Here is a 26,967-nt window from a genome sequence, read left to right on the forward strand (position 1 = left end):
CTGAACTGCTGAGACCCCATGGATTTGGCAGTGTCAGTGTCCTTTTTAATCTTCTCAAGTGTGGTGTCTACTTCTGGACCGAAAAGGAAGTCAGGGTTCACAGGCTGATTGAGCAGGTTAGTCTGGATTTCTGCCTTAAATCCAGAGATGCGCAGCCAGGCATGTCTCCGGAGCATAACGCTAGTGTTAATAGCCCTAGCGGCTGTGTCGGCCGCATCCAACGCGCACTTAATGGACGCGTTGGAGATTAACTTTCCCTCTTGTATAAGCATTTCTGCTCCCTCCTTATATGTATCTGGAAGGTGTTGGAGGAGTTGTTCTAAAGTGTCATAATGTGCCCTGTCGTATTGTGCCGATTCAGAAAAGGGGGGTGGTGATGGACAGATCATCTGAATTAAGCAGAACACTCATACCCAGTCAAAAGATCAGGGCTTGATCCATCACCGTTTTTTAGCTCACTGCACCATCCCAGTTCAGAACCTGGCTACATGCAAATTAGTCTGTCCCTGGCCCAGTGCATCATGGGAACAGGACAGACCAAACTACCAAGTCAATTCTTTACTGGAAAGGAAACAAGCTTCCGGGGACCGGTTTCTGGCATTGCAGCCGTCTGTCGTATCGTGCCAGCAGGGCTTGTGTATTGGAGATCCTCCAAATATTGGCCGCTTGAGCAGCCACACGTTTTCCAGAGGCTTCTAATATTTTTTATTCCTTGTCCGGAGGGGGAGCATCACCCGTTGTCTGGGAGTTCGCCCTCTTGCAAGCATTAGCCACCACTAAGGAGTCCAGTGGGAGTTGGCCCTTGATGTACGTGGGATCCACGGGCGCAGGCCGATACTTGCGCTCAATTCCTGGGTTGACCACGCGTGCCTTGGTGGGCTCCTTAAAAATGTCACTGGCATGCTTGAGCACACCTTTGAGCATAGGCAGAGTTTTAACTGAACGTTCAGACGTGGAGAATGTATCAAAAAGGAAGTCCTCCTCCACCGGGTCAGCGTGCATATCTACGTCGTGGTTATGCGCCGCCCGTTCAATGAGTGCGTTAAATGCAGCAGGGGAAGTCTTGACCGCATACGACTGAGTGTCAGGGGCGGTGTGAGGATCATCAGGGTCAACAGTGTCAGCCCATGGCTGGGACTCATCCTGATCCTGGTCCACAGGGTAGTTGAACTGTTCCTCATTGTCACCCTGTAGGAAGGTAGATCCCTGACTATGGTTGCCCCCAACTTTTTGCCTGGTGTTTTGCTGGTTTTCTGACTTAGTTGACCTGGGGCCCTGCTATTCAGGACCCCAGGCCTACTGCTCTCTCTGTAAAATGGATTCCATGTACCTTAGGTACATATCTAATTGGATACTGAGTCACCTTATCAGTCCCTGTACAGTGTACCTTAGGTACCCAGGGCATAGGTGTACCCAGGGCTTACCAAGGACTGCAGCATGTATTATGCCACCCCTGGCTGGCCATCCAAATCTGACACAACTGGCTGCTTGACAGCTGGGGCAAGGTGGTGTAATCACCCTTTGCTTTAGATATAGTATACCTATATCTAACCCTAAAAATGGACACACAGATCTCCTATCAGTCACTCCTATGGCAGGCCTTGACAATCCTGAAGGCAGAGTGCTTGGAATCTTGTGAGATAGTGCTCTGGCATGAGCTGAGCCTGTCTGCGGCGTTCGGGATCCATCCCTTAGCCGTTTCCATGATATCGCATACCATATACTCTTAAGTGCATTATAATCCTCGCGGTTATATGCAAACTCTGGTATCGCTTTATCAAAACATGTCGAGTAAGGTGTCATACGAATTGGAGTACTAACCCCTCGCCAATTCTGGCGACGGGGTTAGCATTCCACCCTTCTAGAGGGACACGACATGTATGTAACCTGTAACCCCGGTTAAAGTCAGACAGAGCCTTAGCATCCACAAAATGGATGCTGCCACCGAGACACAAGTCTGCCCTCCTGCTGCTGGGAATCCTCCCAGAGCAGGAGGCAAGGACAAAGGGTTTCCTGCCAGGGGCGGTGCCAGCACCGTCCCAGACAGGGTTTTGTGTATTCCAGGTAGGCAGGGCTACAGAGGAAGGTGACTGCAAGTGGCACCCCGGTGCTCACTGTGCATAGGCCGGCTGAAACCAGTTCCAGGGGCACTCCAGCCCCTGGCCTGGGGAAAGCCCGCCAAAGGAGAGGGGTGTAACCACCCCACTCCTGGTCCCACCCATAGGGCAGGACTTAGTCGCGTGCCAGCCCCCTTTTCCCAGATAAAGGTAGGAACTGGCCCCCTTCCAAATTAGATCATCTTTGGAATCAAGACACGACTTTCTACGAAAGGACATCAAGATTTCTTCTTCAAGATTCTCCCTTGTGACTAAGGAGTAGTCACCCTGCATCCGCAGGCACCACCTTAAGAACACTGCGGTCTGCTGCAAGTCCTTCCTCCGGAATCCGACTGTCCAGCTCGACAAGACCCGGCTTCCCTGGCACCTCCGACCTCTACTCACCTCTACAGCCAAGCTGAGAACCGTGAGTGCGACGAGACCTCAAGGGACCGACTATTGCCAAGACTGCACGACTTCTTCACAGCAAGCCCGCCGGGTAATCTACTGGCGAGTGCTTTGGGGTCCGAGAAGCCCCGACCCTGAGCAGCTCCAGCACCGAAGATCAGCCCCCCAGCATCTCCACGATCGGCGTGGGGCCCTTCTGCTTTTTGCTGCTCACCGCGTTGTTTGGCTACTAGCCCGCTGGCTTGTGGCCTTCTGAACGACGCCCGACGACATCACTGCTGCTGGTCTGGTTGCTCCAGACTGGTTCTTGCTCCCTTCCAGAAGAGGAGCACCCCGGACCCTCCTGGTCCACTCAAGACGCCATTTTGAGTCCACCGCGTGGGCTTGAATTAGCCAAGGCTTTGTTGCCCAATCCTGGGTCCTTCGACGCCGACAGCTTCATCCATCGTGGGACAGCTCGCCCCTCCATCCTGGTCGCCGACAACGCCTCCTGGTCCGTGAGATCTGCAGAGCACAGCGTCGCCCACTCACCTAGACGAGGTGACTACCCTCCGGTGCCCTCCTGGTGCCCCTGACTACTGGCTAGTAGTCACAAACTTGGTCCCCTCTGCTTTCAGGTGTCATCCATCTTCAAGATCCAGGCTTGGATCACTTCGAACTCTCTTCACTGGTCGCCTGCCAGCATCTTTCTTCCAGGCTCCTGGTTCGTCTACGAGGATTCCCGACGTCTTTTGAGACATATGCAGCTGCAGCCCCTGGGCTAGGTAACTTCGGCATTTCGGTGCCCCAGCATAGCCTCACTATCCAAGGGTCAGGATCCACTGTCGTTTTCTTCCTACCAGGTCGGGTTCGCCCGTGAACACTAACTTTACCTTTACTAGCTATCATAGACTTTGTCCCGCATCCCGCGTGAGAGTGCACACTCTGCACCCGAGTCCCCTGGGCCTCCTAGAAGTAATCTAACGATTCTGTAGTCAAGTCCTAGCGATTCCAAAGCCTATTAGTACTGTACTTACCTGCTAGTAGTTTCGCATTCCACTTTTGGAGTATATGGTTTCCCGTGCCCCTCGGGCATTTGTATATACTGTGCTAACTTAAGTATTTTTATAAGAGTTTTGTATTGTGCTTAGCTCCCTGACTCATAAAGAGTTCAGGGTAGACTTGTTAGAAATAAATATACATTTATTTTCATAACAACTTGTGTGGTGTCCTTTCACTGGGTGTTCAAGGGGTAATGTGATGGTAAAACAGCTGGCTTAACACGCCCTCTAGAGTCTTAGCCTTAGACTGCTCGTATCCATGCTACTAGGATAGCTGGTCTATAAGGTTGACTTACAACCAATCATCAATAAGGGTTGTTTGGACTGATACAAAGTGCTCACTAGAATAGTGAACATTATATATCAGGCCAACTTCTCACACACCCTCATCGACGTCTTCAGTGGCTGCAGTGGGTGAATGGGGATACCCCTGCCTATAAGAGGGTATAGGCTCAAAGAGAACAGGAGAGGTGGTGGAGTCCCTCTTCTTCTTGAGCGGAATTTTGTATGCCTCCATAGGTGTTTCAGGCCTGATTTTCCGCTTGTAGACGGTGAGCCTGCCTGATTCAGAGTCGATGAAGAACTTAGATTGTTCGTCGTAGTTTGGAGGCTGAAAATGAACAACATCGGTCCGAGGGTGTTCAGTTGTGGCTGCGGGCGCCGACTTGGAAGAGGCAGCAGCCAAAGGAAGGGGCACAGCCTTAGGCCTTGCAGTCGGGGGGAGGCCGAACTTGATTGGAGTCGAAGACATCGGCGACTGACCAGTGAGCGTCGAAGACTTTGCCTTGGATCCGACAGACTCAGAGTGGTCCCCTTGCTTGTGCAACTTCGTCGACTCGAGGCGTGGCATCGGAGCGGGGATGCTGGCACCGGTGTCGGAGGTGTGTCCCTTCGAGGCGGTTGGAGTTTTCGACTCGAAGGATTTGAGCAGGTGCGTCTTTTGTGCCTTCGGTTCGACGGCCTTCTTGGCCTTGAGCGCCTTCGAATGGTCGCCATCTTTGGACGTGGGCTTTGACGTCGACTCCGACGTGAGCATGACGTGTTTAACAGCAGACACAGTCTTTGCCGCTCTGACCTTGGGGTCGACACCCCCTTTCGGCTCCGAGGGGTGGAGCACCTTCAGTGACTTGGACGGCCCCGAAGTCATCGATCCGATGGCTGTCTCCGACAGTTTCGGTTTTGGCCCACTGGGCGTCTGTTTCGTTTTCTCCACTAATGGCGGTCCGTGGACCAATGGCTCGATGGAACTGTCCTTAGTCCGGCCTTGAAGCGGGACTATAGAACAGGGTTGTAGATCTTGGCTAAGGCCTTCCGGCGATGCCTCGACCTGAGCCGTGGATGAGTCTGAATGAGGCCCCGCTACTGCGGTTGGGCCGTGTTCCTCGCTGGAGTCGTCGTCGACGGCCCCGAGGGGTAGTGCGTCGTCTCCTACCTCGATGGAGTCTTCATCTTGGACGTCGATCTGTTAGTCGTCCATGTAGTAGCTGGAGTCATGTTCTGACGCGGGGTCCGAAAGGTCTGGGTCGTCTCCCTGCACATCTGCGCTGTTGTCACCCCCGAAGATGTTCTCGGGTTCCGGCGCTGATTCACGTGCCGATTGTCTGGCAGCGTGTAGGAAGGTAGAGCCCTGACTATGGTTGCCCCCAACTTTTTGCCTGGTGTTTTGCTGGTTTTCTGACTAAGTTGACCTGAGGCCCTGCTATTCAGGAACTCAGGCCCACTGCTCTCTCTGTAAAATGGATTCCATGTACCGTAGGTACATATCTAAATTGGATACTGAGCCACCTTATCAGTCCCTGTACAGTGTACCTTAGGTACCCAGGGCATAGGTGTACCCAGGGCCTACCAGGGGCTGCAGCATGTATTATGCCACCCCTGGCTGGCCATCCAAATCTGACACAACTGGCTGCTTGACAGCTGGGGCAAGGTGGTGTAATCACCCTTTGCTTTAGATATAGTATACCTAGATCTAACCCTAAAATGGACACACAGATCTCCTATCAGTCACTCCTATGGCAGGCCTTAACAATCCTGAAGGCAGAGTGCTTGGAATCGTGTGAGATGGTGCTCTGGCATGAGCTGAGCCTGTCTGCGGCTTTCGGGATCCATCCCTTAGCCGTTTCCATGATATCGCATACCATATACTCTTAAGTGCATTATAATCCTCGCGGTTAAATGCCAACTCTGGTATCGCTTTATCAAAACATGTCGAGTAAGGTGTCATACGAATTGGAATACTAACCCCTCGCCAATTCTGGCGACGGGGTTAGCATTCCACCCTTCTAGAGGGACACGACATGTATGTAACCCCTAACCCCGGTTAAAGTCGAACAGAGCCTCAGCTCCACAAAATGGATGCTGCCACCGAGACACAAGTCTGCCCTCCTGCTGCTGGGAGTCCTCCCAGAGCAGGAGATAAGGACAAAGGGTTTCCTGCCAGGGGCGGTGCCAGCACCGTCCCAGACAGGGTTTTGTGTATTGTAGGTAGGCAGGGCTTTAGAGGAAGGTGACTGCACGTGGCACCCCGGTGCTCACTGTGCATAGGCTGGCTGGAACCAGTTCCAGGGTCACTCCAGACCCTGTGCTGGGGAAAAGCCCGCCAAGGAAGTGGGTGTAACCACCCCCCTCCTAGTCCCACCCATAGGGCAGGACTTAGTCGCGTGCCAGCCCCTTTTTACAGGATAAAGGTAGGAACTGGCCCCCTTCCAAAACAGATCATCTTTGAATCCTGAAACTACTTTCCACGAAAGGAACTCAAGACTTCTTCCTAAGATTTCTCCCTTGTGACTAAGGAGTAGTCACCCTGCATCCGCAGGCACCATCTAAAGAACACTGCGGTCTGCTGCAAGTCCTTCCTCCGGAATCCGACTGCCCAGCTCGACGAGAACCGGCTTCCCTGGCACCTCTGACCTCTACCTGCATCATCAGTCACGCTGAGATTCGTGGGTGTGACGAGACCTCGAGGGACCGGCCATCTTCAAGACTGCACGACTTCTTTCCAGCAAGCCCGCCGAGTGAATTCCTGGTGAGTGCTTTGGGGTCCGAGAAGCCCCCACCCTGAGCAGCTCCAGCACCGGAGAGCAGCCCCCCAGCATCTCCACGATCTGCGTGGGGCCCTTCTGCTTTTTGCTGCTCACCGCGTTGTTTGGCTACTAGCCCGCTGGCTTGTGGCCTTCCTGACGACGCCCGACGACATTTCTGCTGCTGGTCTGGTTGCTCCAGACTGGCCCTTGCTTCCCTCCATCGGAGAAGTACCCTGGACCCTCCTGGTCCGCCCAAGACGCCATTTTAGGTCCACCGCGTGGGCCTTGCATTTGCCAAGACTTGTTGCCCAATCCTGGGTCCAGCGACGTCGACAGCAAGAACCTTCGTGGGACAGCTCGCACCTCCATCCTGGTCGCCGACAACGCCTCCTGGTCCGAGAGACTGCAGAGCCCAGCAGCGCCCACTCACCTGACTGCGGTGACTTCGCCCGGTGCCATCCTGGTGCCCACTTAATCACTGGCTAGTGATTCAAGAACTTGGTCCCCTCTGCTTTCAGGTTTTCTTCTTCCTTGATCCAGGCTTGGATCCATCGAACTTTTCTTCACTGGTCGCCTGCCAGCAACTTCTTCCTTCCAGGCTCCTGGTCCGGCAACGAGATCCCCGACGTCTTTTCAGACCTATGCAGCTGCAGCCCCTGGGCTAGGTAACTTCGGCACTCCGGTGTCCCAGCATAGCCTCACTATCCAAGGGTCAGGATCCACTGTCGTTTTCTCCCTACCAGGTCGGGTTCGCCCGTGAACACTAACTTTGTGAATTCTAGCTTCCATAGACTTTGTCCCGCATCCCGCGTGAGAGTGCACACTCTGCACCCGAGTCCCCTGGGCCTCCTAGTAGTAATCTAACGATTCCCTAGTCCAGTCCTAGCGATTCCAAAGCCTATTAGAACTGTTACTTACCTGCTAGTAATTCGCATTCCACTTTTAGAGTATATGGTTTTTCGTGCCCCTCGGGCATTTGTGTATAACGTGCTAACTTAAGTATTTTCGTAAGAGTTTTGTTGTGTGCTTAGCACCCTGTCCTCATAAAGAGTACAGGGTTGTTGTGATTCTAATAAATACACTGTTTATTTTCATAACACTTGTGTGGTGTCCTTTCACTGGGTGTTCAAGGGGTAATGTGATGGTAAAACAGCTGGCTTAACACGCCCTCTAGAGTCTTAGCCTTAGACTGCTCGTATCCATGCTACTAGGATAGCTGGTCTATAAGGTTGACTTACAACCAATCATCAATAAGGGTTGTTTGGACTGATATATAGTGATCACTAGAATAGTGAGCACTGCACATCAGGCCAACTTCTCACACAGCGCGTCGAAGGCGGAGAGTCTTCTTCGACCTGAACTTCGAACAGGCCATACAGCTGGCCTCGTCGTGGTCCGGCGAGAGACACTTGTTGCACACCGGGTGCACGTCGATGTGTGGATATTTGGAGTTACAGACGGGGCATCGCTTGAACGGGCTCCGTTCCATCTTCAATCTGCGACGGGCCTGTGGCGTCGAAGACCAGAAGTCTTCCGAAGTCGAGATAAAGGTACGGAAAGCTGAGAGCACCGAGCGAAAAGACAATACCTACGCCCCTAAGGCCTTTTGGCCTCGAAGAAAGAGTAACTAAAACAGATTCCGAGCAAGAGTTAAGAAGTACATCCGAACCCAATGGCGGAAAAAAAACAATCTGAGCATGGAGTGGATGCCCATGCGCACTGTAGTCCAAGGGAGGAGCCACCTATCTCGTGATACTTCGAAGACTCTTCCAGGACAACAATGTGCAATCATCCGGACCCAACACTAGGCAGCGATCTATGCATAGATATGAATTCAGCAGCCCACATGCCTCGAACATAAGATTCTCCCTCTTCTTCTTTCTGTTTTTTTTGGGGCCCGAAGACGAGCCATAGGTAGCATGTGGAGTTCCAAAGAAATGCAGCATGGCTTCCTTAAAGGCTTTGGACTTGCTGAAGCACCACTGATGGAGCCGGGAATTTGAATTGGACTTACCAGGTGACCTCGATCGACAAGATGACTTGTTGTGGGGTCTTCCTCAAGAGCATTAACCCCTTCCGTGCGGCCGCGACTCCCCCCCGTGTGCTGCTGCCGCCGCCCGAACAGGGCGGGGCCGTGACGAACCCCAGCCGTCATCAGCACACGAGCACCGTGGAGCGTGACGGCTGGGGTTCGTCACCAGCATGGAAGGGGTTAACAGGTCTGTGCCTTCGACTTGGAGCAGGACTTACTAAAAGTCCATATTTTTGGGGGATGTTTGGCAATGTACAGCTTTGCTTTACTGTCTCCGAAAGTCTCCAGGTGCATGAGGGCACATTCAACCCACTACTTCGAGTCGTTCCCTGAACCCAAACACCTAAGGTACACCTCATGCAAGTCTGTCACCGACATCTGTTTAGAACAGTTACAGCAAAGAGCTTCTGGTGGGGACTTTGTTCCCCAGCACGCTGGAACTGAATTTAGGGGAGAAAACCTTATCAAACCGAAAAAAGAGAGCAGAGCTTGGGATCCACATTCAAAGGTGCAGAAAGAAAGGAACTGATGTTAGTGCACAGGGGTGGCCCTCATATGCAGCTCTGATCCATCACTACTGGGGTAGAACGAAGCCTATGCAGAGCTGTGCAGGAGCACTGCTGTAAAATATTACTGGCCCAGTCTGATACCTGTGAAATATTCTGAAGGTGAGTAGCTTGCTGTTGGAAGTGTCAATTAAAAAAATCCAACTAAACCAGCGATTGAAGAAAACTCCTCGCCACCAGTAAATCAAATTTGGCACATTCCCTATTTATCAACTCTAGTTTAAAGGTATTTACCCCAACCTTTCTAATCAGTCTTCGCTTGCCCCACTCAAAACATTCCTACAAACAGTCACCCTTTCAACATAATACATATGTGTATCATGCTCTTGTGCTCATCTAAGCAATGAACAACCACAATCAGCTACCTTGCATATAAAGCACATCTGAGGCAGAGAAAGATTTCAGGAGCAAGAATAAGTTATATAAGGGAAGGGATTCACTATTTCACAAGCACCAGCACTTCATTTCATAGCTGCTGCTGCAACTATTTGCAATTTTAATACACCAGACCCAAGAACTCTTTAAAGATAACTAAAAACTCAACTTAAACACAAATGTATTGAAATAACATTACTAGATCCTGATTCTACGGCTCAAGACTTAAATTGTATTTGTTCATCCCATTTGTGCTACTTTTTTGTTAACTTCTGTATTCTAAGTTAGCAGTGTCTTGAAAGCATTCTAATGCCCTGTGATGGTGTAAAACATTAAGGAACTAAATTGTCAAGCTCAGCACAGACATCACATCACAGAGGAGTTTTGTCTCAACAAATGGTCACTACATTGACCCTATTTTTTGTATGTTGTGTGTGTTTTACCGTGATCCTAATTCTGCCACAAACTTTAACCCTAAGGCATAGGGAGTTAGGGCCAGGGTTATGCCATCACCATATGTTATCCTAACTCTAAACCCAAGCCTAAAATTAAGCATTAAACTAGCCCAACATGAACACTAGCCCTAGATCAACCTCTGACACCAAGCCGAAATCCAAGGTTACCTTCCACTGTTAATCCTACTTCTAACTCTGAACCAACTAATGCTTGGCCTTCCCCATACCCTCTGAAACAATTATGCCTTTGCCTTATTTTAAATATTGATATTTTGAGCAGCAGTAAGCATCAATGTCGTGGCTCAGGTGTAGAAGTAGGTTGATTCAATTTAGTGGTGGAGCACCTCCCAGTCAAGGACACATTAGGAATACAGTTGACTGAAGACAGTATTGTGAAAATGTAATACAAGTGGTAGTTCTGCACTGTACAATAATACAAATTCAGATATGGTCCAGTAACACCTGACAGCCCCACATACCTGAACTGGACTTGGAGCAGTGTGCTGGCCTTGCTGTTGTCCTCCATTAGGCGTTGTGGATGGCTGTGGTTGATGTGGATGGAGTTGGGCTGCATGGTGAGGGTAAGATTGGTGAACAGTGGCTGAAAAGAAAGAAAATGGTGAACACCAAAAGAAAGCAGACACCAAAGAAAAGTTCAGAGGATTGCAATATAAATGAGGTACAATAGCAATTACTGTACACCTAAACCCAAGATCACTCTCCCCAGACTGGAACATCCACAATACAGTACTTAACAGAAGAGCTTTGAGAGAGCCCTTTTTAAGTGAGGGAGGTACCGGATGCCTCATGCTCTGCTTAACTGTGTCAGTCAATGATAGCAATGTGATTCTAATCCTGGGGCCCAGCCCTTACTTTCATCTCTAAGGGAACAAACTATCAAATCTCCCTAGAAAAAGATCCATCCATGTGCCATAAGGATTATGCTACTTACTCTATAAGCATCTGTTCTTGGCATGTAATGAATATGCTACTTACCAGTATGCATCTGTTCTTGGCATGTAGGGCTGCTAACATTTATATCTTAGCATTAGATCGCCGCCTAGTGTTGGGTCCGGATGATCGCACATCTTTGACCTCTTTTGTCCTATCATATCTGACTTTAGGTCAAGATATACAAAAATCCTGGTAACGGGGGATTTTAATTTACACTGGGACAAACTCAACTGGGACTCACCAATGCGTCAGCTAGACACTTTAATGTCTGCCCTGGGTTTTAAACAGGTGGTGGATGTTCCAACGCATGTAAAAGGCCACACTCTCGACCTCATGTGGACTACAGACGCTGCCCTAATATTTAGGGAGGCAGCGCCCTGTGCTTGGTCGGATCACCATTTGGTCTCGTGTGAGGTCCCCCTTAACAGTGGGGCTGTTTGCAGCCCACATGGGTCTAGAAAAACGCGGAAATGGGCTGAAGTCAACCTGCTGTCTTTGACCAAGGCTCATTTGGCACCTCCCCAGGCCTCTGAGTCGGACTGTAACCTGGACCGAGAATACTCCGATCTAACGAGATGTATGACTCGAGCGATCGATCAGATAGCGCCAGTGAGAACACAGCAAATAAAGGGATCAGGGAAAGCTCCCTGGTTTACACCACTCTTAAGGGAAACCAAAACAAAGCTAAGGAGACTAGAAAGGTTGTGGAGGAAATCTAAGCAGGACGTAGATAGGAATATCTATAAGGCCTCCCTCCACCAATACAAAAAACTTATGATCCAAGCTAAAGCGGACTACCTTGAGTTGCGCCTAAGCAAGGCCACTAACATCCAGAAAGAAACCTTTAAAGTATTGGCCGAGCTGAGTAAAAAGCCGGACAATGCTAAGGCCCCTTTTGACTGCAACACCTTCCAGACCTACTTCCTGGAGAAGGTGAAGATCATTGTCCAAGAGATGGAGAGTGTGGCGGCAACAGGGACTGCGACCAGCCTAACATCTAAAAATGCGAATGACTGCTCCTTTGATGTGTTTCCAGAGATGGATGCACTAATTTTGGAACAACTGATGGGCAAAATTAAATCTGGCTCCCCAGCTGATCCGTGTCCACCTGAGATCTTTCGCATCGCGCGTCCCTTATTAGAGGAGTATATCATCTCTCTCCTCAATAGATCGCTAGGCATGGGATATCTGCCGAATGAACTTAAGGAGGCGCGGGTGAGACCTCTATTGAAAAAACTAGGGTCGGATCCTGCTGTGTTAAAAAACTACAGACCCATCTCCCAGCTTCCCTTTCTCTCAAAAATCCTTGAGCAGCACGTTCTTCAGTCCCTGTCCTGCTATCTGGAATCTCACCACCTACTCCATGATAGACAGGCAGGGTTTCGAGCCCACCACAGCACCGAGCTAGTGATGCTCTCGGTGCTGGATGATCTAAGAGGTCGAGCTGACTGTAAGAATGCGAGCGCCCTGATACTATTAGACCTATCAGCGGCGTTCGACACTGTCAGCCATGCTTTGCTCTTGGATAGATTGAAGAACTCTGGGATTAAGGGCCTGGCTTTTCAGTGGTTGGAATCCTTCCTTATAGGAAGGACCCAAAAGATACAACTGGGGGATGAAACATCAGAGGTGGGGTTCTTGGAGTGTGGGGTACCGCAGGGGTCTGCCCTGTCCCCGCTTCTATTTAACCTATACCTGCAACCACTGATTGCTTCGCTAGCTGCGATGAACTGTAAAGTTTTTAACTACGCTGATGACACGCAGCTACTGCTAAGTATAAATGACACCACGGAGGCACAACTCCAATCCCAGAACATCCTGAGGCTCACGGTGCAATGGATGACGGATAACCTTTTAAAAGTCAATCCTGACAAAACTGAGATCTTGGTTATCCCATCCACTTCTTCACCTTGGAGTGACCTTTACTGGCCTATGGAGTTGGGCCCTGCCCCAAAACCAAGCCTGGCTGTGAAAAGCTTAGGGATTAAACTGGATGCCGACCTGTCGATGGCTGCTCAGATCGCATCGGTGGTAGGCAGCTGTATTAATATCATTCGGCAACTGCGGAAGCTATCCCCTATCCTTTCAGAGTCCATGATGCGATCAATAGTGGCTGCCACCATCATCTCCAGAATCGATTACGGAAATGCTCTCTATCTTGGCTTACCGAAAACCCTCACCAACAGGCTCCAGGTTTTGATGAATGATGCTGCCCGTTTGATCTTTAGACTTCCCAGGAGGTCTAGAGCCACTCCCCTACTACAAAGCCTACATTGGCTTCCAATTAAAGAGAGAGTGGAATTTAAGAGTTTGTGTACAGCTCATAAGGCAATTTACGGTAAGGCTCCAGCCTATATCAAGGAGCGCCTACAGCTGTACTGTCCGACGAGATCACTTCGGTCCTCGGACTCGCAGCTGCTGACCTGCTCTCGCTATAGGCTAGCAACGAAGGGAGGGAGAGCTTTCTCAGTACTGGTTCCCCAGTTGTGGAACAGTCTGCCTGGAGGGCTGCGCGAGGAAGGAAACCTCCTAAGATTCCGAAAGAGCTTAAAAACGCTATTGTTTAGGAGAAGCCTGAGCATAGCATAACCGGAATGCTGCTCTTTGCTCTGACTTTGTTATGTTGTTGTCCTGTACCATCTTTTCCTGGCGCTTAGAGACCTGCAGGTGATTAGGCGCGGTATAAAATTAAAATAACAATAACAATAACAACATTGTTGTCCTGGAAGAGTCTTCGAAGTATCCTGAGATAGGTGGCTCCTCCCCTGGACTACAGTGCGCATGGGCATCGGCTCCATCCCCAGATTGTTTTTCGCCATTGTGGCAGAAGATGGAGTGAAAAGTGTAAAGGATGTCCATGCTAATGACTGAATACAATAGTATATCTGCAGCTGCAACAGGCACCGGGGAGGAGGGTGGGCGATATGAATGTTAGCAGCCCTACATGCCAAGAACAGATGCATACTGGTAAGTAGCATATTCAGTTCGAGGCATGTGGGCTGCTAAATTCATATCTTAGCATAGAATACATAGCAGTCCCTCCATCAGCGGCGGTTGCCCGTGCCAGCTGCAGAAACCTGAAAGAGTGTCTTGAGAACAGCCTGTCCTACAGCAGCTTGCTGCTTGGAATGTACATCAACACAGTAGTGGTTGGTAAAGGTATGTGGTGTAACCCACGTGGCTGCTCTGCAAATGTCCTCTAAAGGAATGTTCCCTAGGAAAGCCATGGATGCCCCCAATTTGCGTGTGGAGTGCACCCTTGGGGGCATCGTTAGAGTGCGCTTGGCCTTTTGATAACATATTTGGATGCACTTAACAATCCACCTGGCTATTCCTGCTTTGGAAATGGGGTTGCCTTTGTGTTGTGGTGCGAAGGCAACAAAAAGTTGTTTTGTCTTTCTAAAGGGTTGTGTCCTGTCTATGTAGTACATCAACGCCCTCCGTACATCTAAGGTATGGAGCATTCTTTCCGCTACCGTTTGTGGGTTTTGGAAGAATGCCGGCAAGTCAATAGTTTGGTTGAGATGAAACTGTGACACCACCTTCGGAAGGAATTTGGGGTTAGTGCGTAGCACTACCCTATTTGGATGAATCTGAATGAAAGGCTCTTGGATTGTGAGCGCTTGTAGCTCACTAACACGCCTCAGTGACGTAATAGCTATTAGGAAAGCTACTTTCCACGTTAGGAACTGGAGTTCACACGAGTGCAGTGGCTCAAAAGGTGGTCCCATCAGTCTGGTGAGGACCACATTGAGGTTCCACACCGGAGCTGGTGGTGTTCTTGGGGGAATGACTCGTTTCAGACCTTCAAGGAAAGCTTTAATGGCAGGCACTCTGAAGACAGAGAGATGCTGCCTGTTCTGAAGATAAGCCGCTATGGCGGATAGATGTATCCGAATGGAAGTGTACGCTAGATTGCACTTGTAAAGATGCAACAGATAGCAAATGATGTCAGGGATAGATGCATCTAGCGGGTTGATGTCATTTGATATTTTTTTGATATTTTGTGGGTATTTGTAAAGCGCGAGCGTTCGCTCCCAGGGGAGCATCATGGCGCTGGGCGAGTTACGGAGGAATAACTGAGAAAAGTGGTGAATAAAAGATAGAGCTAGATGGCAGCCAGGACAGAGGAGTCTGAGAGTTTGTAGACCCATGTCTTAAGAAGTTTCCTGAAGTTGTTCTCATTATTGATGACTCTGAGGTCAATGGGTAAGGTGTTCCAGGCTTTAGCTGCCAGAACATTAAAGGATTTTCCTCCTCTGGTCTTATATTTAAATCTGGGGATTTGGACAAGGTTAGTCCCAGAAGATCTCAGGCAGCGCGAAGGATTGTAGCGCTTGAAGCGGTTTACAAAATAGCGGGGTCCTGTATTTTGCATGGTTTTATAGACTGTGAGAAGCAGTTTGAAAAGGATTCTTTTGTGCAGAGGCATCCAATGAAGTGAATTCAGAGCTGCAGATGCAGATGACCTTCTGGGGAGTTGTAGAACCAGACGAGCTGCAGCATGTTGTAGACTCTGCAGCTTCCTGAGGGTAGATTTTTTCACCCCAGCCATAAGGCCGTTGCAGTAGTCAAGTCGGGAGAGTAGAAGAGCTACCGCGACTGACTTTCTGGCTGCAATTGGGAGGAAATCAAAGAATTTCCTCAGGGATTTTATTAGTCCAAAACATCGACCGGCAGTGATCTTGACGTGATCGTCAAAAGTGAGGGAGGAATCAAATTGTACGCCCAGATTTCTGGCTGCTGTAACTGCACTAGGAGGAGCCTCGGAGCCTGTGGGCCACCAATCTTTAGGGGAGAAAGAAATATTCTTGCCTATTGGAATGATCTCTGTCTTTGCGCTATTGCATCTAAGATGATTAGTGTTTAGCCATACAAAGACATCGGATAGGCAGTTTTTAAAGCGAAGCTCTGCGTCCGTACGCTGTTTGTCGATGGTGACGACCAATTGCGTGTCGTCAGCGTAGGACGTAACCAGGATACCATGTGACTCTATCACAGCTAAGAGGGGTGCCATATAGATATTAAAAAATAGGGGGCTCAATATGGACCCCTGGGGCACTCCAGATGTAATTGGCTTTTCGCTGGAAAGATATGGTCCAAGTGCTACGGTCTGAGACCTGTTTGATAGGAATGATGAGATCCAAGCCAGGGCTGAGTCTGTCACACCGATCTCTCGCATTCGATTGATTAGAATAGCGTGCGAGATGGTATCGAATGCCGCTGTGAGATCCAACAGGATGAGGACAGCTTGCTTGCCCTCATCCTGTAGGAATTTAATGGAGTCGGTAAGCTCGATCAAAGCTGTTTCGGTCGAGTGACCGGAGCGGAAGCCCGATTGCTGTGGATGCAGGATGTTATGGGCTTCTGTGAAGGTTTTAAGTTCCTCGTGCACTAAATGCTCCGTGACTTTGCCTAGGAAAGGAAGTAGGGAGATAGGCCGCATATTAGTCAGGTCTGTGGATGGTTTATTCTGTTTCTTTAACAGAGGTTTGACAGTGGCCTTCTTCCATTTGGCAGGTACAATTCCAGATGCAAGGGATTCATTAATGATTCCATTGATGTGGGGATTGACTGTATCAATCAGGTGATGAAGGATGATAGGAGGACAGGAGTCCGTAGGTGCTCCTGATTTACAGGCGCGGATTGCCTTGCTTGTCTGTTGCAAGGATACTGGTTTAAAACTGGAGAGAGGAAGGTGATTGACTGTGACTTGTGTGGTGGTCGTCGGGGGTAGAGGAAAGTCTTTCTGAATGTTGACAATTTTGTCAACAAAGTAGTCTGCAATTTGGTTGCAGAGATTCTCTGACGGAGGTATGTCAACGGTAAGAGCTTTTGGGTGGGTGAAGGACTTGACTATAGTGAAGATTGTTTTTTGGTTTTGGTGCGCTTCCATTATGAGATTAGTGAAATAGTCCTTTTTAGCTGCTTTGATGTCAGAGAGATATACTTTTCTCTGTTGAACATAGCGAGTTTTGGAGGCCGTGTCATATGTTTGTCTCCAGTGTCTTTCAAGTCTCCGGCATTGGAGGTGGCTATCTGCCAGGGTCTTAGTGTACCATGGGGCATTGTTTTTTTTTTTCTTGGGTCCCTTTCCTTGGTTGTTTTTGGGTTCAGAGTTAACCGCAACTATTTGGTGCATCCAGGTGTGGAAGTTGCATGAATCAGCTTCGACATCTCCAGTTAGTGCGGGGGGTAGGGGCAACGGTTTTGACTCAAGCTGTATACGTTCTGCCACCTTCTTCCAGTTGACTGTATAAGCGGCTTGGGTGTGTCTGGGGTTAGATGGGGGAGCAGTGGGTGTCGTGATGTCAAAGGGGATGAAAAAATGATCGGTCCAAATTAAGGGCAGTGGAAGGGAGGTGGAAAGGGTAGGGATATTAGAACAAATGCCGTCAATGGTATGACCAGCGCTATGGGTGGCCATGTTAATAAGTTGGGGGAGGCTGAAGATGTTCAGGGACTGTAAAAAGGAAATGACGTGGGGGTCAGTGGATGATTCCATGTGTAGATTCATATCGCCGAGGAGCATGAAATTAGAATATTGTAACATAAGTGCGCCTAAGGCCTCGTCCAGAGAGTTGAGGAAAGAGGAGGGGTTGCCCGGAGGACGATAGAGAAGTCCGGCCGAGAGAGAGAACGATGGAGTAATTTTAATTGAGAACCCCAGACTTTCAACGTCTTTAAGATGGTATAGGTCGAATGTGTGGCAAGGAAATATATCCTTGATTATTAATGCTATCCCACCACCTCGACCTGAGGGTCTGTCCCTTCTAAGAATAGTGTAACCTGGGGGGAGGGCAATGGCCAGGTCAGGGTTGGAAGAATCGTTAAGCCAACTTTCCGTAATAAACAAGGCATCCAGCTCTTGGTTTAGTATTAAGTCGTGTACATCTTGGCAATGGCAGGCTAAGGACCTGGCATTAACCAGACCTCCCTTGAAGAGGGTGGGGCGAGTCTTTGGAGGGGCGTGCATATCGTCGACGCCATTTGTGGGTATCAAAGGTGTCCATTTACAACAAGGACATAACAAAGGGCTGGAGGAGGGGTCAATATGGGGGCAAACATGACCATGGGGGGCGGGTGGAGGGCGTAGGGACAATAAATGATTGTTGTCATACCTGATGACGGGCTTTGGACCGACAGCGTGCCCTGCGCCCAGCGCGATCCGGTCGCGGACGGGCGCAGACGGGCTTGGCTTAGGCGCGGCTTCGGCGCGCGTCCGGCGCGCCCGCTGCGCCAGCCCGCTGCGCCGTCTGGCCGGCTTACACATAATATAGTAAGAAAGGGGGGTGGGAGTATAGCGCGACTAGAGCGCTCTCCCTGCCTCCCTCAAGATGGCGCCCACCGTCGCCGGTATTGGAGGAGAGCGGCAATGCCGAAATGCGGAGTTTGAAGTGTCAGCGGTGTCAGTGTGCCTAACAGAAAATAATTCCCCTTAACTGCAGGCACGTCCCCCAAATTTAGAAACAATAAAATGAGTAAGTTTTAAAATAGTACACAGAGGCTTTCCGCCGTTTAAAATGAATAATAGTACACCACAATTTCTCAGAAAACAAATGCAGCTCGCAGCCCCAGTTGTCTCACTGGGGAGAGCTACTGTAGGGCACCGAGCGCGGGGAAGACTCGAGTTAAATATTCCAGGGGGGCGGGAGTATAGCGCGACTAGAGCGCTCTCCCTGCCTCCCTCAAGATGGCGCCCACCGTCGCCGGTATTGGAGGAGAGCGGCAATGCCGAAATGCGGAGTTTGAAGTGTCAGCGGTGTCAGTGTGCCTAACAGAAAATAATTCCCCTTAACTGCAGGCACGTCCCCCAAATTTAGAAACAATAAAATGAGTAAGTTTTAAAATAGTACACAGAGGCTTTCCGCCGTTTAAAATGAATAATAGTACACCACAATTTCTCAGAAAACAAATGCAGCTCGCAGCCCCAGTTGTCTCACTGGGGAGAGCTACTGTAGGGCACCGAGCGCGGGGAAGACTCGAGTTAAATATTCCAGGGGGGCGGGAGTATAGCGCGACTAGAGCGCTCTCCCTGCCTCCCTCAAGATGGCGCCCACCGTCGCCGGTATTGGAGGAGAGCGGCAATGCCGAAATGCGGAGTTTGAAGTGTCAGCGGTGTCAGTGTGCCTAACAGAAAATAATTCCCCTTAACTGCAGGCACGTCCCCCAAATTTAGAAACAATAAAATGAGTAAGTTTTAAAATAGTACACAGAGGCTTTCCGCCGTTTAAAATGAATAATAGTACACCACAATTTCTCAGAAAACAAATGCAGCTCGCAGCCCCAGTTGTCTCACTGGGGAGAGCTACTGTAGGGCACCGAGCGCGGGGAAGACTCGAGTTAAATATTCCAGGGGGGCGGGAGTATAGCGCGACTAGAGCGCTCTCCCTGCCTCCCTCAAGATGGCGCCCACCGTCGCCGGTATTGGAGGAGAGCGGCAATGCCGAAATGCGGAGTTTGAAGTGTCAGCGGTGTCAGTGTGCCTAACAGAAAATAATTCCCCTTAACTGCAGGCACGTCCCCCAAATTTAGAAACAATAAAATGAGTAAGTTTTAAAATAGTACACAGAGGCTTTCCGCCGTTTAAAATGAATATTAGTACACCACAATTTCTCAGAAAACAAATGCAGCTCGCAGCCCCAGTTGTCTCATTGGCTGTACAGTAAATGACAAAACGCTTCCATTTCGCAGCATAGCATGCTCTGGTAGTTGGCTTCCTTGCCTCCTTGATGATGTCCATGCATTCCGGAGGTAGGTTAAGGTATCCAAACTCTAGGACTTCAGGAGCCAGATCGCCAGGTTGAGCTGTTGCGGATCTGGATGCTGAATTTCTCCATGGTTCTGCGTCAAAAGTCTGGGCGTGAGGCGCAGTCTTTGATGCAGCACCACTGAGAGTTCGAGGAACGTGGTGTACCATGCTTGGCGCGCCCACGTTGGAGCAACTAGGATGAGAGTCATCGCGTGCTGCCTTAGCTTTCTTGCCACCAGCGGTATCAGAGGGGCTGGCGGAAAAGCGTACGCAAATCTGCCTGACCAGTTCATCCATATCGCATTCCCCTGCGACTGTGGGTGAGGTAACCTGGCGGCAAAGTGTTGGCATTTTGCGTTTTCTTTTGTGGCAAACAGGTCTATCTCCGGATGACCCCACTGCTGGAAGTACGGGTGGAGGACAGATGGGTGTATCTCCCACTCGTGCATTTGATGGCTGTACCTGCTGAGCAGATCCGCCATCTGATTGTCCTTTCCCGGGAGGTGTTCCGCCATGAGGAAAATGTTCCTCTGAATGGCCCACTTCCACATGCTCTGAGCCAGATGTGGCGAGTGGGTGCCTCCCTGCTTTTGAATGTAGTACATCGCGGTCATGTTGTCCGTCCGGATTAACACTACCTTGTTGTACAGATGTACAATGAAGGACTTGATCGCCATGAAGATTGCCATCAGTTCCAGATAATTGATGTGCATCCTCTGTTGTTGCGTCGTCCATAGTCCCTGCACTGTGTAAGTGAGCAGATGAGCTCCCCATCCCTGGAGAGATGCGTCCGTTGTCAGGATAATCTGTGGCACTGGCTCCTGGAACAGTCGGCCCTTGCAAAGGTTGTGTGGAGTCCACCAATGCAGAGAGTCGTATGCCCGACTGGTAACCAACACTAGGTCTGTCAATTGTCCCTGAGCCTGTGTCCACTGATTTGCTAAGCACTCCTGGAGCGGGCGCATATGTAACCGTGCGTGAGGGACTATGAAGATGCAGGAGGCCATCATGCCTATCAACTGCATGAACACTCTCGCTGGAAGTGAGTGTTGTGGTCTGAACTTCTGGATTAGAGACTGCATGCTGTCTATCCTGACTCGGTTTGGTTGAGCCATGGCCGTCAGGGTATTGATCGTCGCACCTAGAAACTGCCGGACATGTGCCGGCTGAAGATGCGACTTTGGGTAGTTCAACGAGAAACCTAGATTGTGAAGGAGGTGAATGGTGGTCGACATGTCCGCGGCGCACTGTCGTTCCGACTTGGCTTGAACGAGCCAGTCGTCCAGGTAGGGGTAGACATGGATGTTCTGCCTCCTGAGGTGCGCTGCTACTGTCGCCAGACACTTGGTAAACACCCTTGGGGCTGTGGTGACTCCGAAGGGTAGGACCTTGAACTGGTAATGCTTGCCTTGAATAGTGAACCTGAGGTATTTCCTGTGGGACGGGTGCAGTGGAATGTGGAAATAAGCATCCTTGAGATCTAAGGTTGCTAAGAAGTCCCCTTGGTTTAACAAGGGAAGAATCTGTTGCAGTGTAAGCATATGGAAATGTTCTGATAGTATGTACAGGTTGAGGGGACGTAGATCTAGAATGGGTCTGAGAGATCCGTCCTTCTTTGGAATAAGGAAGTACAGAGAATATACCCCTGTGCCTTCCTCCTCCACCGGCACGAGCTCGATTGCGCCTTTTTGCAGCATCGCCACTACTTCCTGCTGCAATAAGTGCAAATGCTCTGCGGACATAGGCCGTTGCCTTGGTGGAATGTTGGGTGGAGTGGACTTTAACTCTAGACAATAACCGTACTGGACAAGTTGTAGCACCCACCTGTCCGTGGTGATGTTTCTCCAGACGGGCAGGAACTGCTGCAGTCTCCCCCCGACAGGTGTTAAGTGGTCGGGGGGCAGTGACAGAGTCACTGTTTGCTTGGGGTAGAGGAGCGGGAGTTGTTGTTTGCTCTGCCGCGACCTCTGTTGCTGTTATTTCTGTAACCTCCCTTGTTCTGTTTTGTGAACGAGGATTGTGCTCCACCTCTTGAGAACTGCGATTGTTGACCCATTTGTCCTCTGGTGACTCCACGTGCACCTGAGCGACGAAAATTATTGCCACGAAACTGTTGTGATTGTAGGGCCCCCATAGATTTAGCAGTTTCCGTGTCCTTCTTTATCTTTTCGAGGGTGGTGTCAACATCTGGACCAAACAGTCTATCAGGATTGACTGGCTGATTAAGTATGGTTGTCTGAATATCAGGTTTAAACCCTGATATGCGGAGCCAAGCTTGTCGTCTCAGCATGACGCTAGTGTTGATCGCCCTAGCTGCTGTGTCTGCGGCGTCAAGTGCACACTTGATGGCTGCGTTGGAGATCAGTTTCCCTTCCTCAATAAGCAGTTTGGTGCCTTCTTGAAACTTTGGAGGCAGGTGTTGTACAATCTGCTCTAGGGTGTCGTAATGCGCCCTATCGTAACGTGCTAAGAGTGCTTGTGTATTTGCAATACGCCAAAAGTTTGCAGCTTGTGCCGCCACTCTTTTGCCCCCTGCCTCTAGCACTTTGGACTCCTTGTCTGGGGGAGGAGCTTCGCCCGTTGTCTGGGAGTTGGCCCGTTTCCTGGCATTTGCGACCACAAGAGAGTCTAGTGGCAACTGTCCCCGAATGTATGCAGGGTCTGCAGGTGCTGGTCTGTACTTTTTCTCGATACGTGGATTGACCACTCTCGCTCTGGTAGGTTCTTTAAAGATGTCAGCTGCATGCTTGAGGACTCCCTTGAGCATAGGTAGCGTTTCAGTTCTTTCAGAGACTGAAAAAGTGTCAAAGAGAAAGTCCTCTTCTACTGGGTCAGCATGCATGTCCACATCATGATTAGCAGCTGCCCTCTCAATGAGTGCATGAAAACCTGCAGAATCCTCTGTTGGGGATGCACGTGCACTGAAAGGCTGTGGGTCTTGCCCCACACTTTGGGTGCCTTGGTCACCAATGTCATCATATGCATCTGGATGTGCATCTGGTTCATTGATGGGGAAGGTGTATTGGTCCTCCTCATCATATCCCTCACCCTCAGAGTGTTCTGGTGAGGGAGTAGGGCTTCTTCTTGGAGGAGGCTGGATAGGTTCTATGAGGTCAGAAGCGTCCTGAGGAACCCTTTTTTTCTTTAGTGGGATGACATAGGAGTCCAGAGGCTCAGAAGTAATCCTCCTTTTGTATAGGGTTAATTTGCCAGTGTTGGCGTCGATGAAATGCTCAGAATCGTCCTCTGATTCGAGTTCTCGACCTGAAGGTACCCCCGCCGTAGAAGAATCCGACTTCTTTGGCGTCGATTTAGTCGAAAAGGCCTTCGGAGCCTCTTTGGGCGGCAGAAGGAAGAGAAGCTTACTCTTAGGCTTTGCCGGAGTGTCCTTCGGCGTCTGAGGCGACGGTAACGGAGCCGACGTAGCAGCGGCCTTGTCCCTGATTCTCTGCAGCGAAGCGGCGATGGGGGACACTTCACTTACAGTGGCTTTTGGCGCTGACGAGGATGTCTTGACCTTCCCCTCGGATCCGACGTCATGGTGGCCTTTCGGAGTCTTGGACGCCGATGCAGTTGCCGCCGACCCAGAGTCCTTGGATCGATGCGCAGATGTGCCAGCCGTCTATCCGTGTGCTTGTGTCGCCTCCGACTCCACTCCGCGACCGACGGACGGAGTCCCAGTCGGAACCGGAGCCGTGCCGCTGGCCTTGGCGTGCTTAGACGGTGTCGCAGCGGTTGATCCGTGCCGACCACCCTTCTTAGAGGATCCCTCCTCTGGCGCCGATTTTGACCCTGTGGAATCGACCGACTTCTTCGACTTCTGTGGACCGGAGGTCGACGGAGCCGATGCGGCGGCGGGTGCAGTAGTTTTCTGTTGGCCGGCCGCCATTTTAGGGACGCTCGAGTCCTTAAGTTTCAGTTCCGTTTTCGGGTCGGCCATTTTAGGCGTAGTCGATACCGTTGGTTTCGGTTTCGATCCGGCCTGCCCAGCAAGTATGTCCGTGGCCGGGCCTGAAGGCGGGGCCGTGGCTTGCGGTACGGGGTCTTGGGTAAGGCCAACTGGCGATCCCGTGACCCGATCGTGATCTTCGAAACCTTCGGGGCATAGCTCGTCCCCTGAGCTATCTGCCGCGGCCCCATAAATCTCTTCGACGTCCCCTACCTCGTCGACGTATTCAAGGCCTTGATCCACGACTCCGTCGTCGTCTTCCGGATCCGCCTCGACCTCCGTTTCGGGTGGGGATATTTGGAGATGATGACCCTGTTCATCTTCTTCCTGGTCGCCGAAGATGTTTTCTGGATCCGGGGCCGCTTGTCTGGCCTCCAGGCGCACCGCGCGCCGAAGCTTGAGAGTCTTTTTCGACCTGAATTGAGCGCAAGCCTTACACTTGCCGTCGTCATGGTCCGGTGAAAGGCATTTGTTACAGACCGGGTGCAGGTCTACATGTGGGTACTTGGACCCACAGAGCGGACAGTACTTAAACGGACTCCGCTCCATGCTGGAAAGTCGTGGTCGTGTCGCGATGAGAAGGCCTCGATGTCCGAAGAGTGAAAAAACTCCGCTGAATCCGACTTCAAGAGTCGGAAGAACTCGAGACTGTGCGCAAACAATACCGACGCTATAAATACAAGGCCTTTTGGCCTTAAAAAGTTAGTTTTACTCGGTTCCGACAGAGAGAAGTCGAGACCGCATCCGAACCCAATGGCGGAAAAAAACAATCTGGGGATGGAGCCGATGCCCATGCGCACTGTAGTCCAGGGGAGGAGCCACCTATCTCAGGATACTTCGAAGACTCTTCCAGGACAACAATGTGCGATCATCCGGACCCAACACTAGGCGGCGATCTAATGCTAAGATATGAATTTAGCAGCCCACATGCCTCGAACAGCTGTAGATTCACATGCTTTGCATACTCCTGCCATCTAGTACTGAGCCAGGATGTTTGCAAGTTGTTTTTCTTTAAAGTCTTTTTCCAGTCACAAGGTCAAGTGACGCCGCCTTTCGGTAATAGTGCGCATGGGATTCAACTCCATTGTTAGATTTTTTTCCCCGCAAAAGGGTGAGAATGGAGTAAGTGTAGTACAGAGTGTATATATAATTTGAATAATAAGAACTGCAACCACCTTAGGAGTCTGGGGAGGAGGGAAGGCGCATGTAAATCTACAGCAGTACATGCCAAGAACAGATACTTACAGAGTGCGAGAAAGTGCCCTCTTTTTGCATGGTCAACCCGACTCTTTGCCAAACGATTGATGTAATTTGACAGTGTGCCCTGGGTTCCTGACAATCAGGTACCCAGGGCCAATGTTCTTTCCCAAAACTCCATCGAGACAAATTGGCACTTTTTGGCCACGTCAGTCCCTGCTAAATGGTACCACATGTACCAAGGGCACTGTGGCCAGGGAAGGCTTCTAAGGGCTGCAGTACTTATTGTGCCACCCTTAGATGCCCTGTACCTTTGCACATGCACACTGCCATTGCAGGCTGCGTGTTTTGGTGCAGAACAAAGTGAGGAGTTGTTATGTTATGTTAATATATATTTTTAAAGCGCTCGTACGCCCGTGGGCTTCATGGCGCTATCTAAAAGGGTAGTATAAACACAACATAATACTCTAATGGTAGGCCTGTTTAAAAGGCCAGGTCTTTAAGTTCTGTCTGAATATCAGGAGATCCTGGCTCTGTCTGATCGACAGTGGTAGGGAGTTCCAGAGGGAGGCCGCTAGTTGGTGAAAGCAGCTGCCACCCTGTCGTTTCCTTTTAAACCGAGGTACAATTACTAGTGCCTTGCGAGCGGAACGGAGGTTCCGTGAAGGGACATATTTTGACACTAGCTCCCTGATAAAATTGGGGCCTTTGTTCTGTAGAGCTTTGAAGGTGATGCATCCGGGTTTTAAAGGCCACTCTTTGAGCTACCGGAAGCCAGTGTAGCTTTTCCAGGCCAGGTCTAATAGATTGCCATTTTGGTTGTTTCCAGATAAGTCTGGCCGCCTGGTTCTGGACCAGTTGTAGTCTTCTCAAAAGACCTGCTGGGAGTCCTAAGAAGAGGCTGTTTGAAAAGTCTAAGCGGGAGAGAACAAGTGCGATAGTCACCTGAATCAGTGCAGAATCTGACAACAAGTGTGCTATTTTTTTAATCTTTCTAAGCTGGAAGAAGCTGGCAGATACAACAGCTCCCACCTGTGTGCCATGCCTACAACCCACTGCCCTGACATAGATCAGCCACCCCTCTAGCTGGGTACACTATACCAGTGGTGAGGGTACAGGCTCATGAGCCCCGTAACCCTACATTGTCTAAGCCAATACTTAGACATTGTAAGTGCAGTAATGCCATTAAGAATGAATATGCTACTTACCAGTATGCATCTGTTCTTGGCATGTAGGGCTGCTAACATTCATATCTAGTGCATATCTAGTGCATAGATCGCCGCCTAGTGTTGGGTCCGGATGATTGCACATTGTTGTCCTGGAAGAGTCTTCGAAGTATCACGAGATAGGTGGCTCCTCCCCTGGACTACAGTGCGCATGGGCATCGGCTCCATCCCCAGATTGTTTTTAGCCATTGTGGCAGAGATGGAGTGAAATAGTGTAAAGGATGTCCATGCTAATGATGAATGCAAGAGAGTGTCTGCAGCCGCTACGGGCACCGGGGAGGAGGGCGGGCGATATGAATGTTAGCAGCCCTACATGCCAAGAACAGATGCATACTGGTAAGTAGCATATTCAGTTCGAGGCATGTGGGCTGCTAAATTCATATCTAGTGCATAGAATACACAGCAGTCCCTCCATTAAGGGCGGTTGCCCGTGCCAGCTGCAGAAGCTTGAAAAAGTGTCTTGAGAACAGCCTGTCCTACAGCTGCTTGCTGTTTGGAATGCACATCTACGCAGTAATGCTTGGTAAATGTGTGTGGTGTAGACCATGTGGCTGCTCTACAAATGTCTTCTAAAGGAATGTTCCCCAGGAAAGCCATGGAGGCCCCCAATTTGCGTGTGGAGTGCGCTCTTGGGGGTATTGTTAAAGTGCGTTTAGCCTTTTGATAACAGATTTGAATGCATTTAACAATCCATCTGGCTATTCCTGCTTTGGAAATGGGGTTGCCTTTGTGTTGTGCGGAGAAGGCAACAAAAAGTTGTTGTGTCTTCCTAAAGGGTTGTGTTCTGTCAATGTAGTACATTAGCGCCCTCCTAACGTCTAATGTATGAAGCATTCTTTCTGCTACCGTTTGTGGGTTTTGGAAAAATGCAGGCAGGTCAATAGTTTGGTTGAT

General features: G+C 50.1%; 1 protein-coding gene across 5 annotated transcripts in view; it reads right to left on the bottom strand.

Annotated features, from left to right (window-relative positions):
* ATXN2L (ataxin 2 like) overlaps window positions 1-26,967 on the bottom strand; it is a 976,149-nt gene that overhangs the window by 224,715 nt on the left and 724,467 nt on the right. For all 5 annotated transcript variants that reach the window (XM_078652258.1, XM_078652261.1, XM_078652257.1 and 2 more), the window contains one exon: window positions 10,475-10,596. In XM_078652258.1, coding sequence (XP_078508384.1) covers window positions 10,475-10,596 — 122 coding nt within the window. The remainder of the gene's footprint in view (window positions 1-10,474; window positions 10,597-26,967) is intronic.

This window comes from Lissotriton helveticus, chromosome 7 (genome assembly GCF_964261635.1).
Source record: "Lissotriton helveticus chromosome 7, aLisHel1.1, whole genome shotgun sequence".
In the NCBI taxonomy this organism is placed as follows: Eukaryota; Metazoa; Chordata; class Amphibia; order Caudata; family Salamandridae; genus Lissotriton; species Lissotriton helveticus.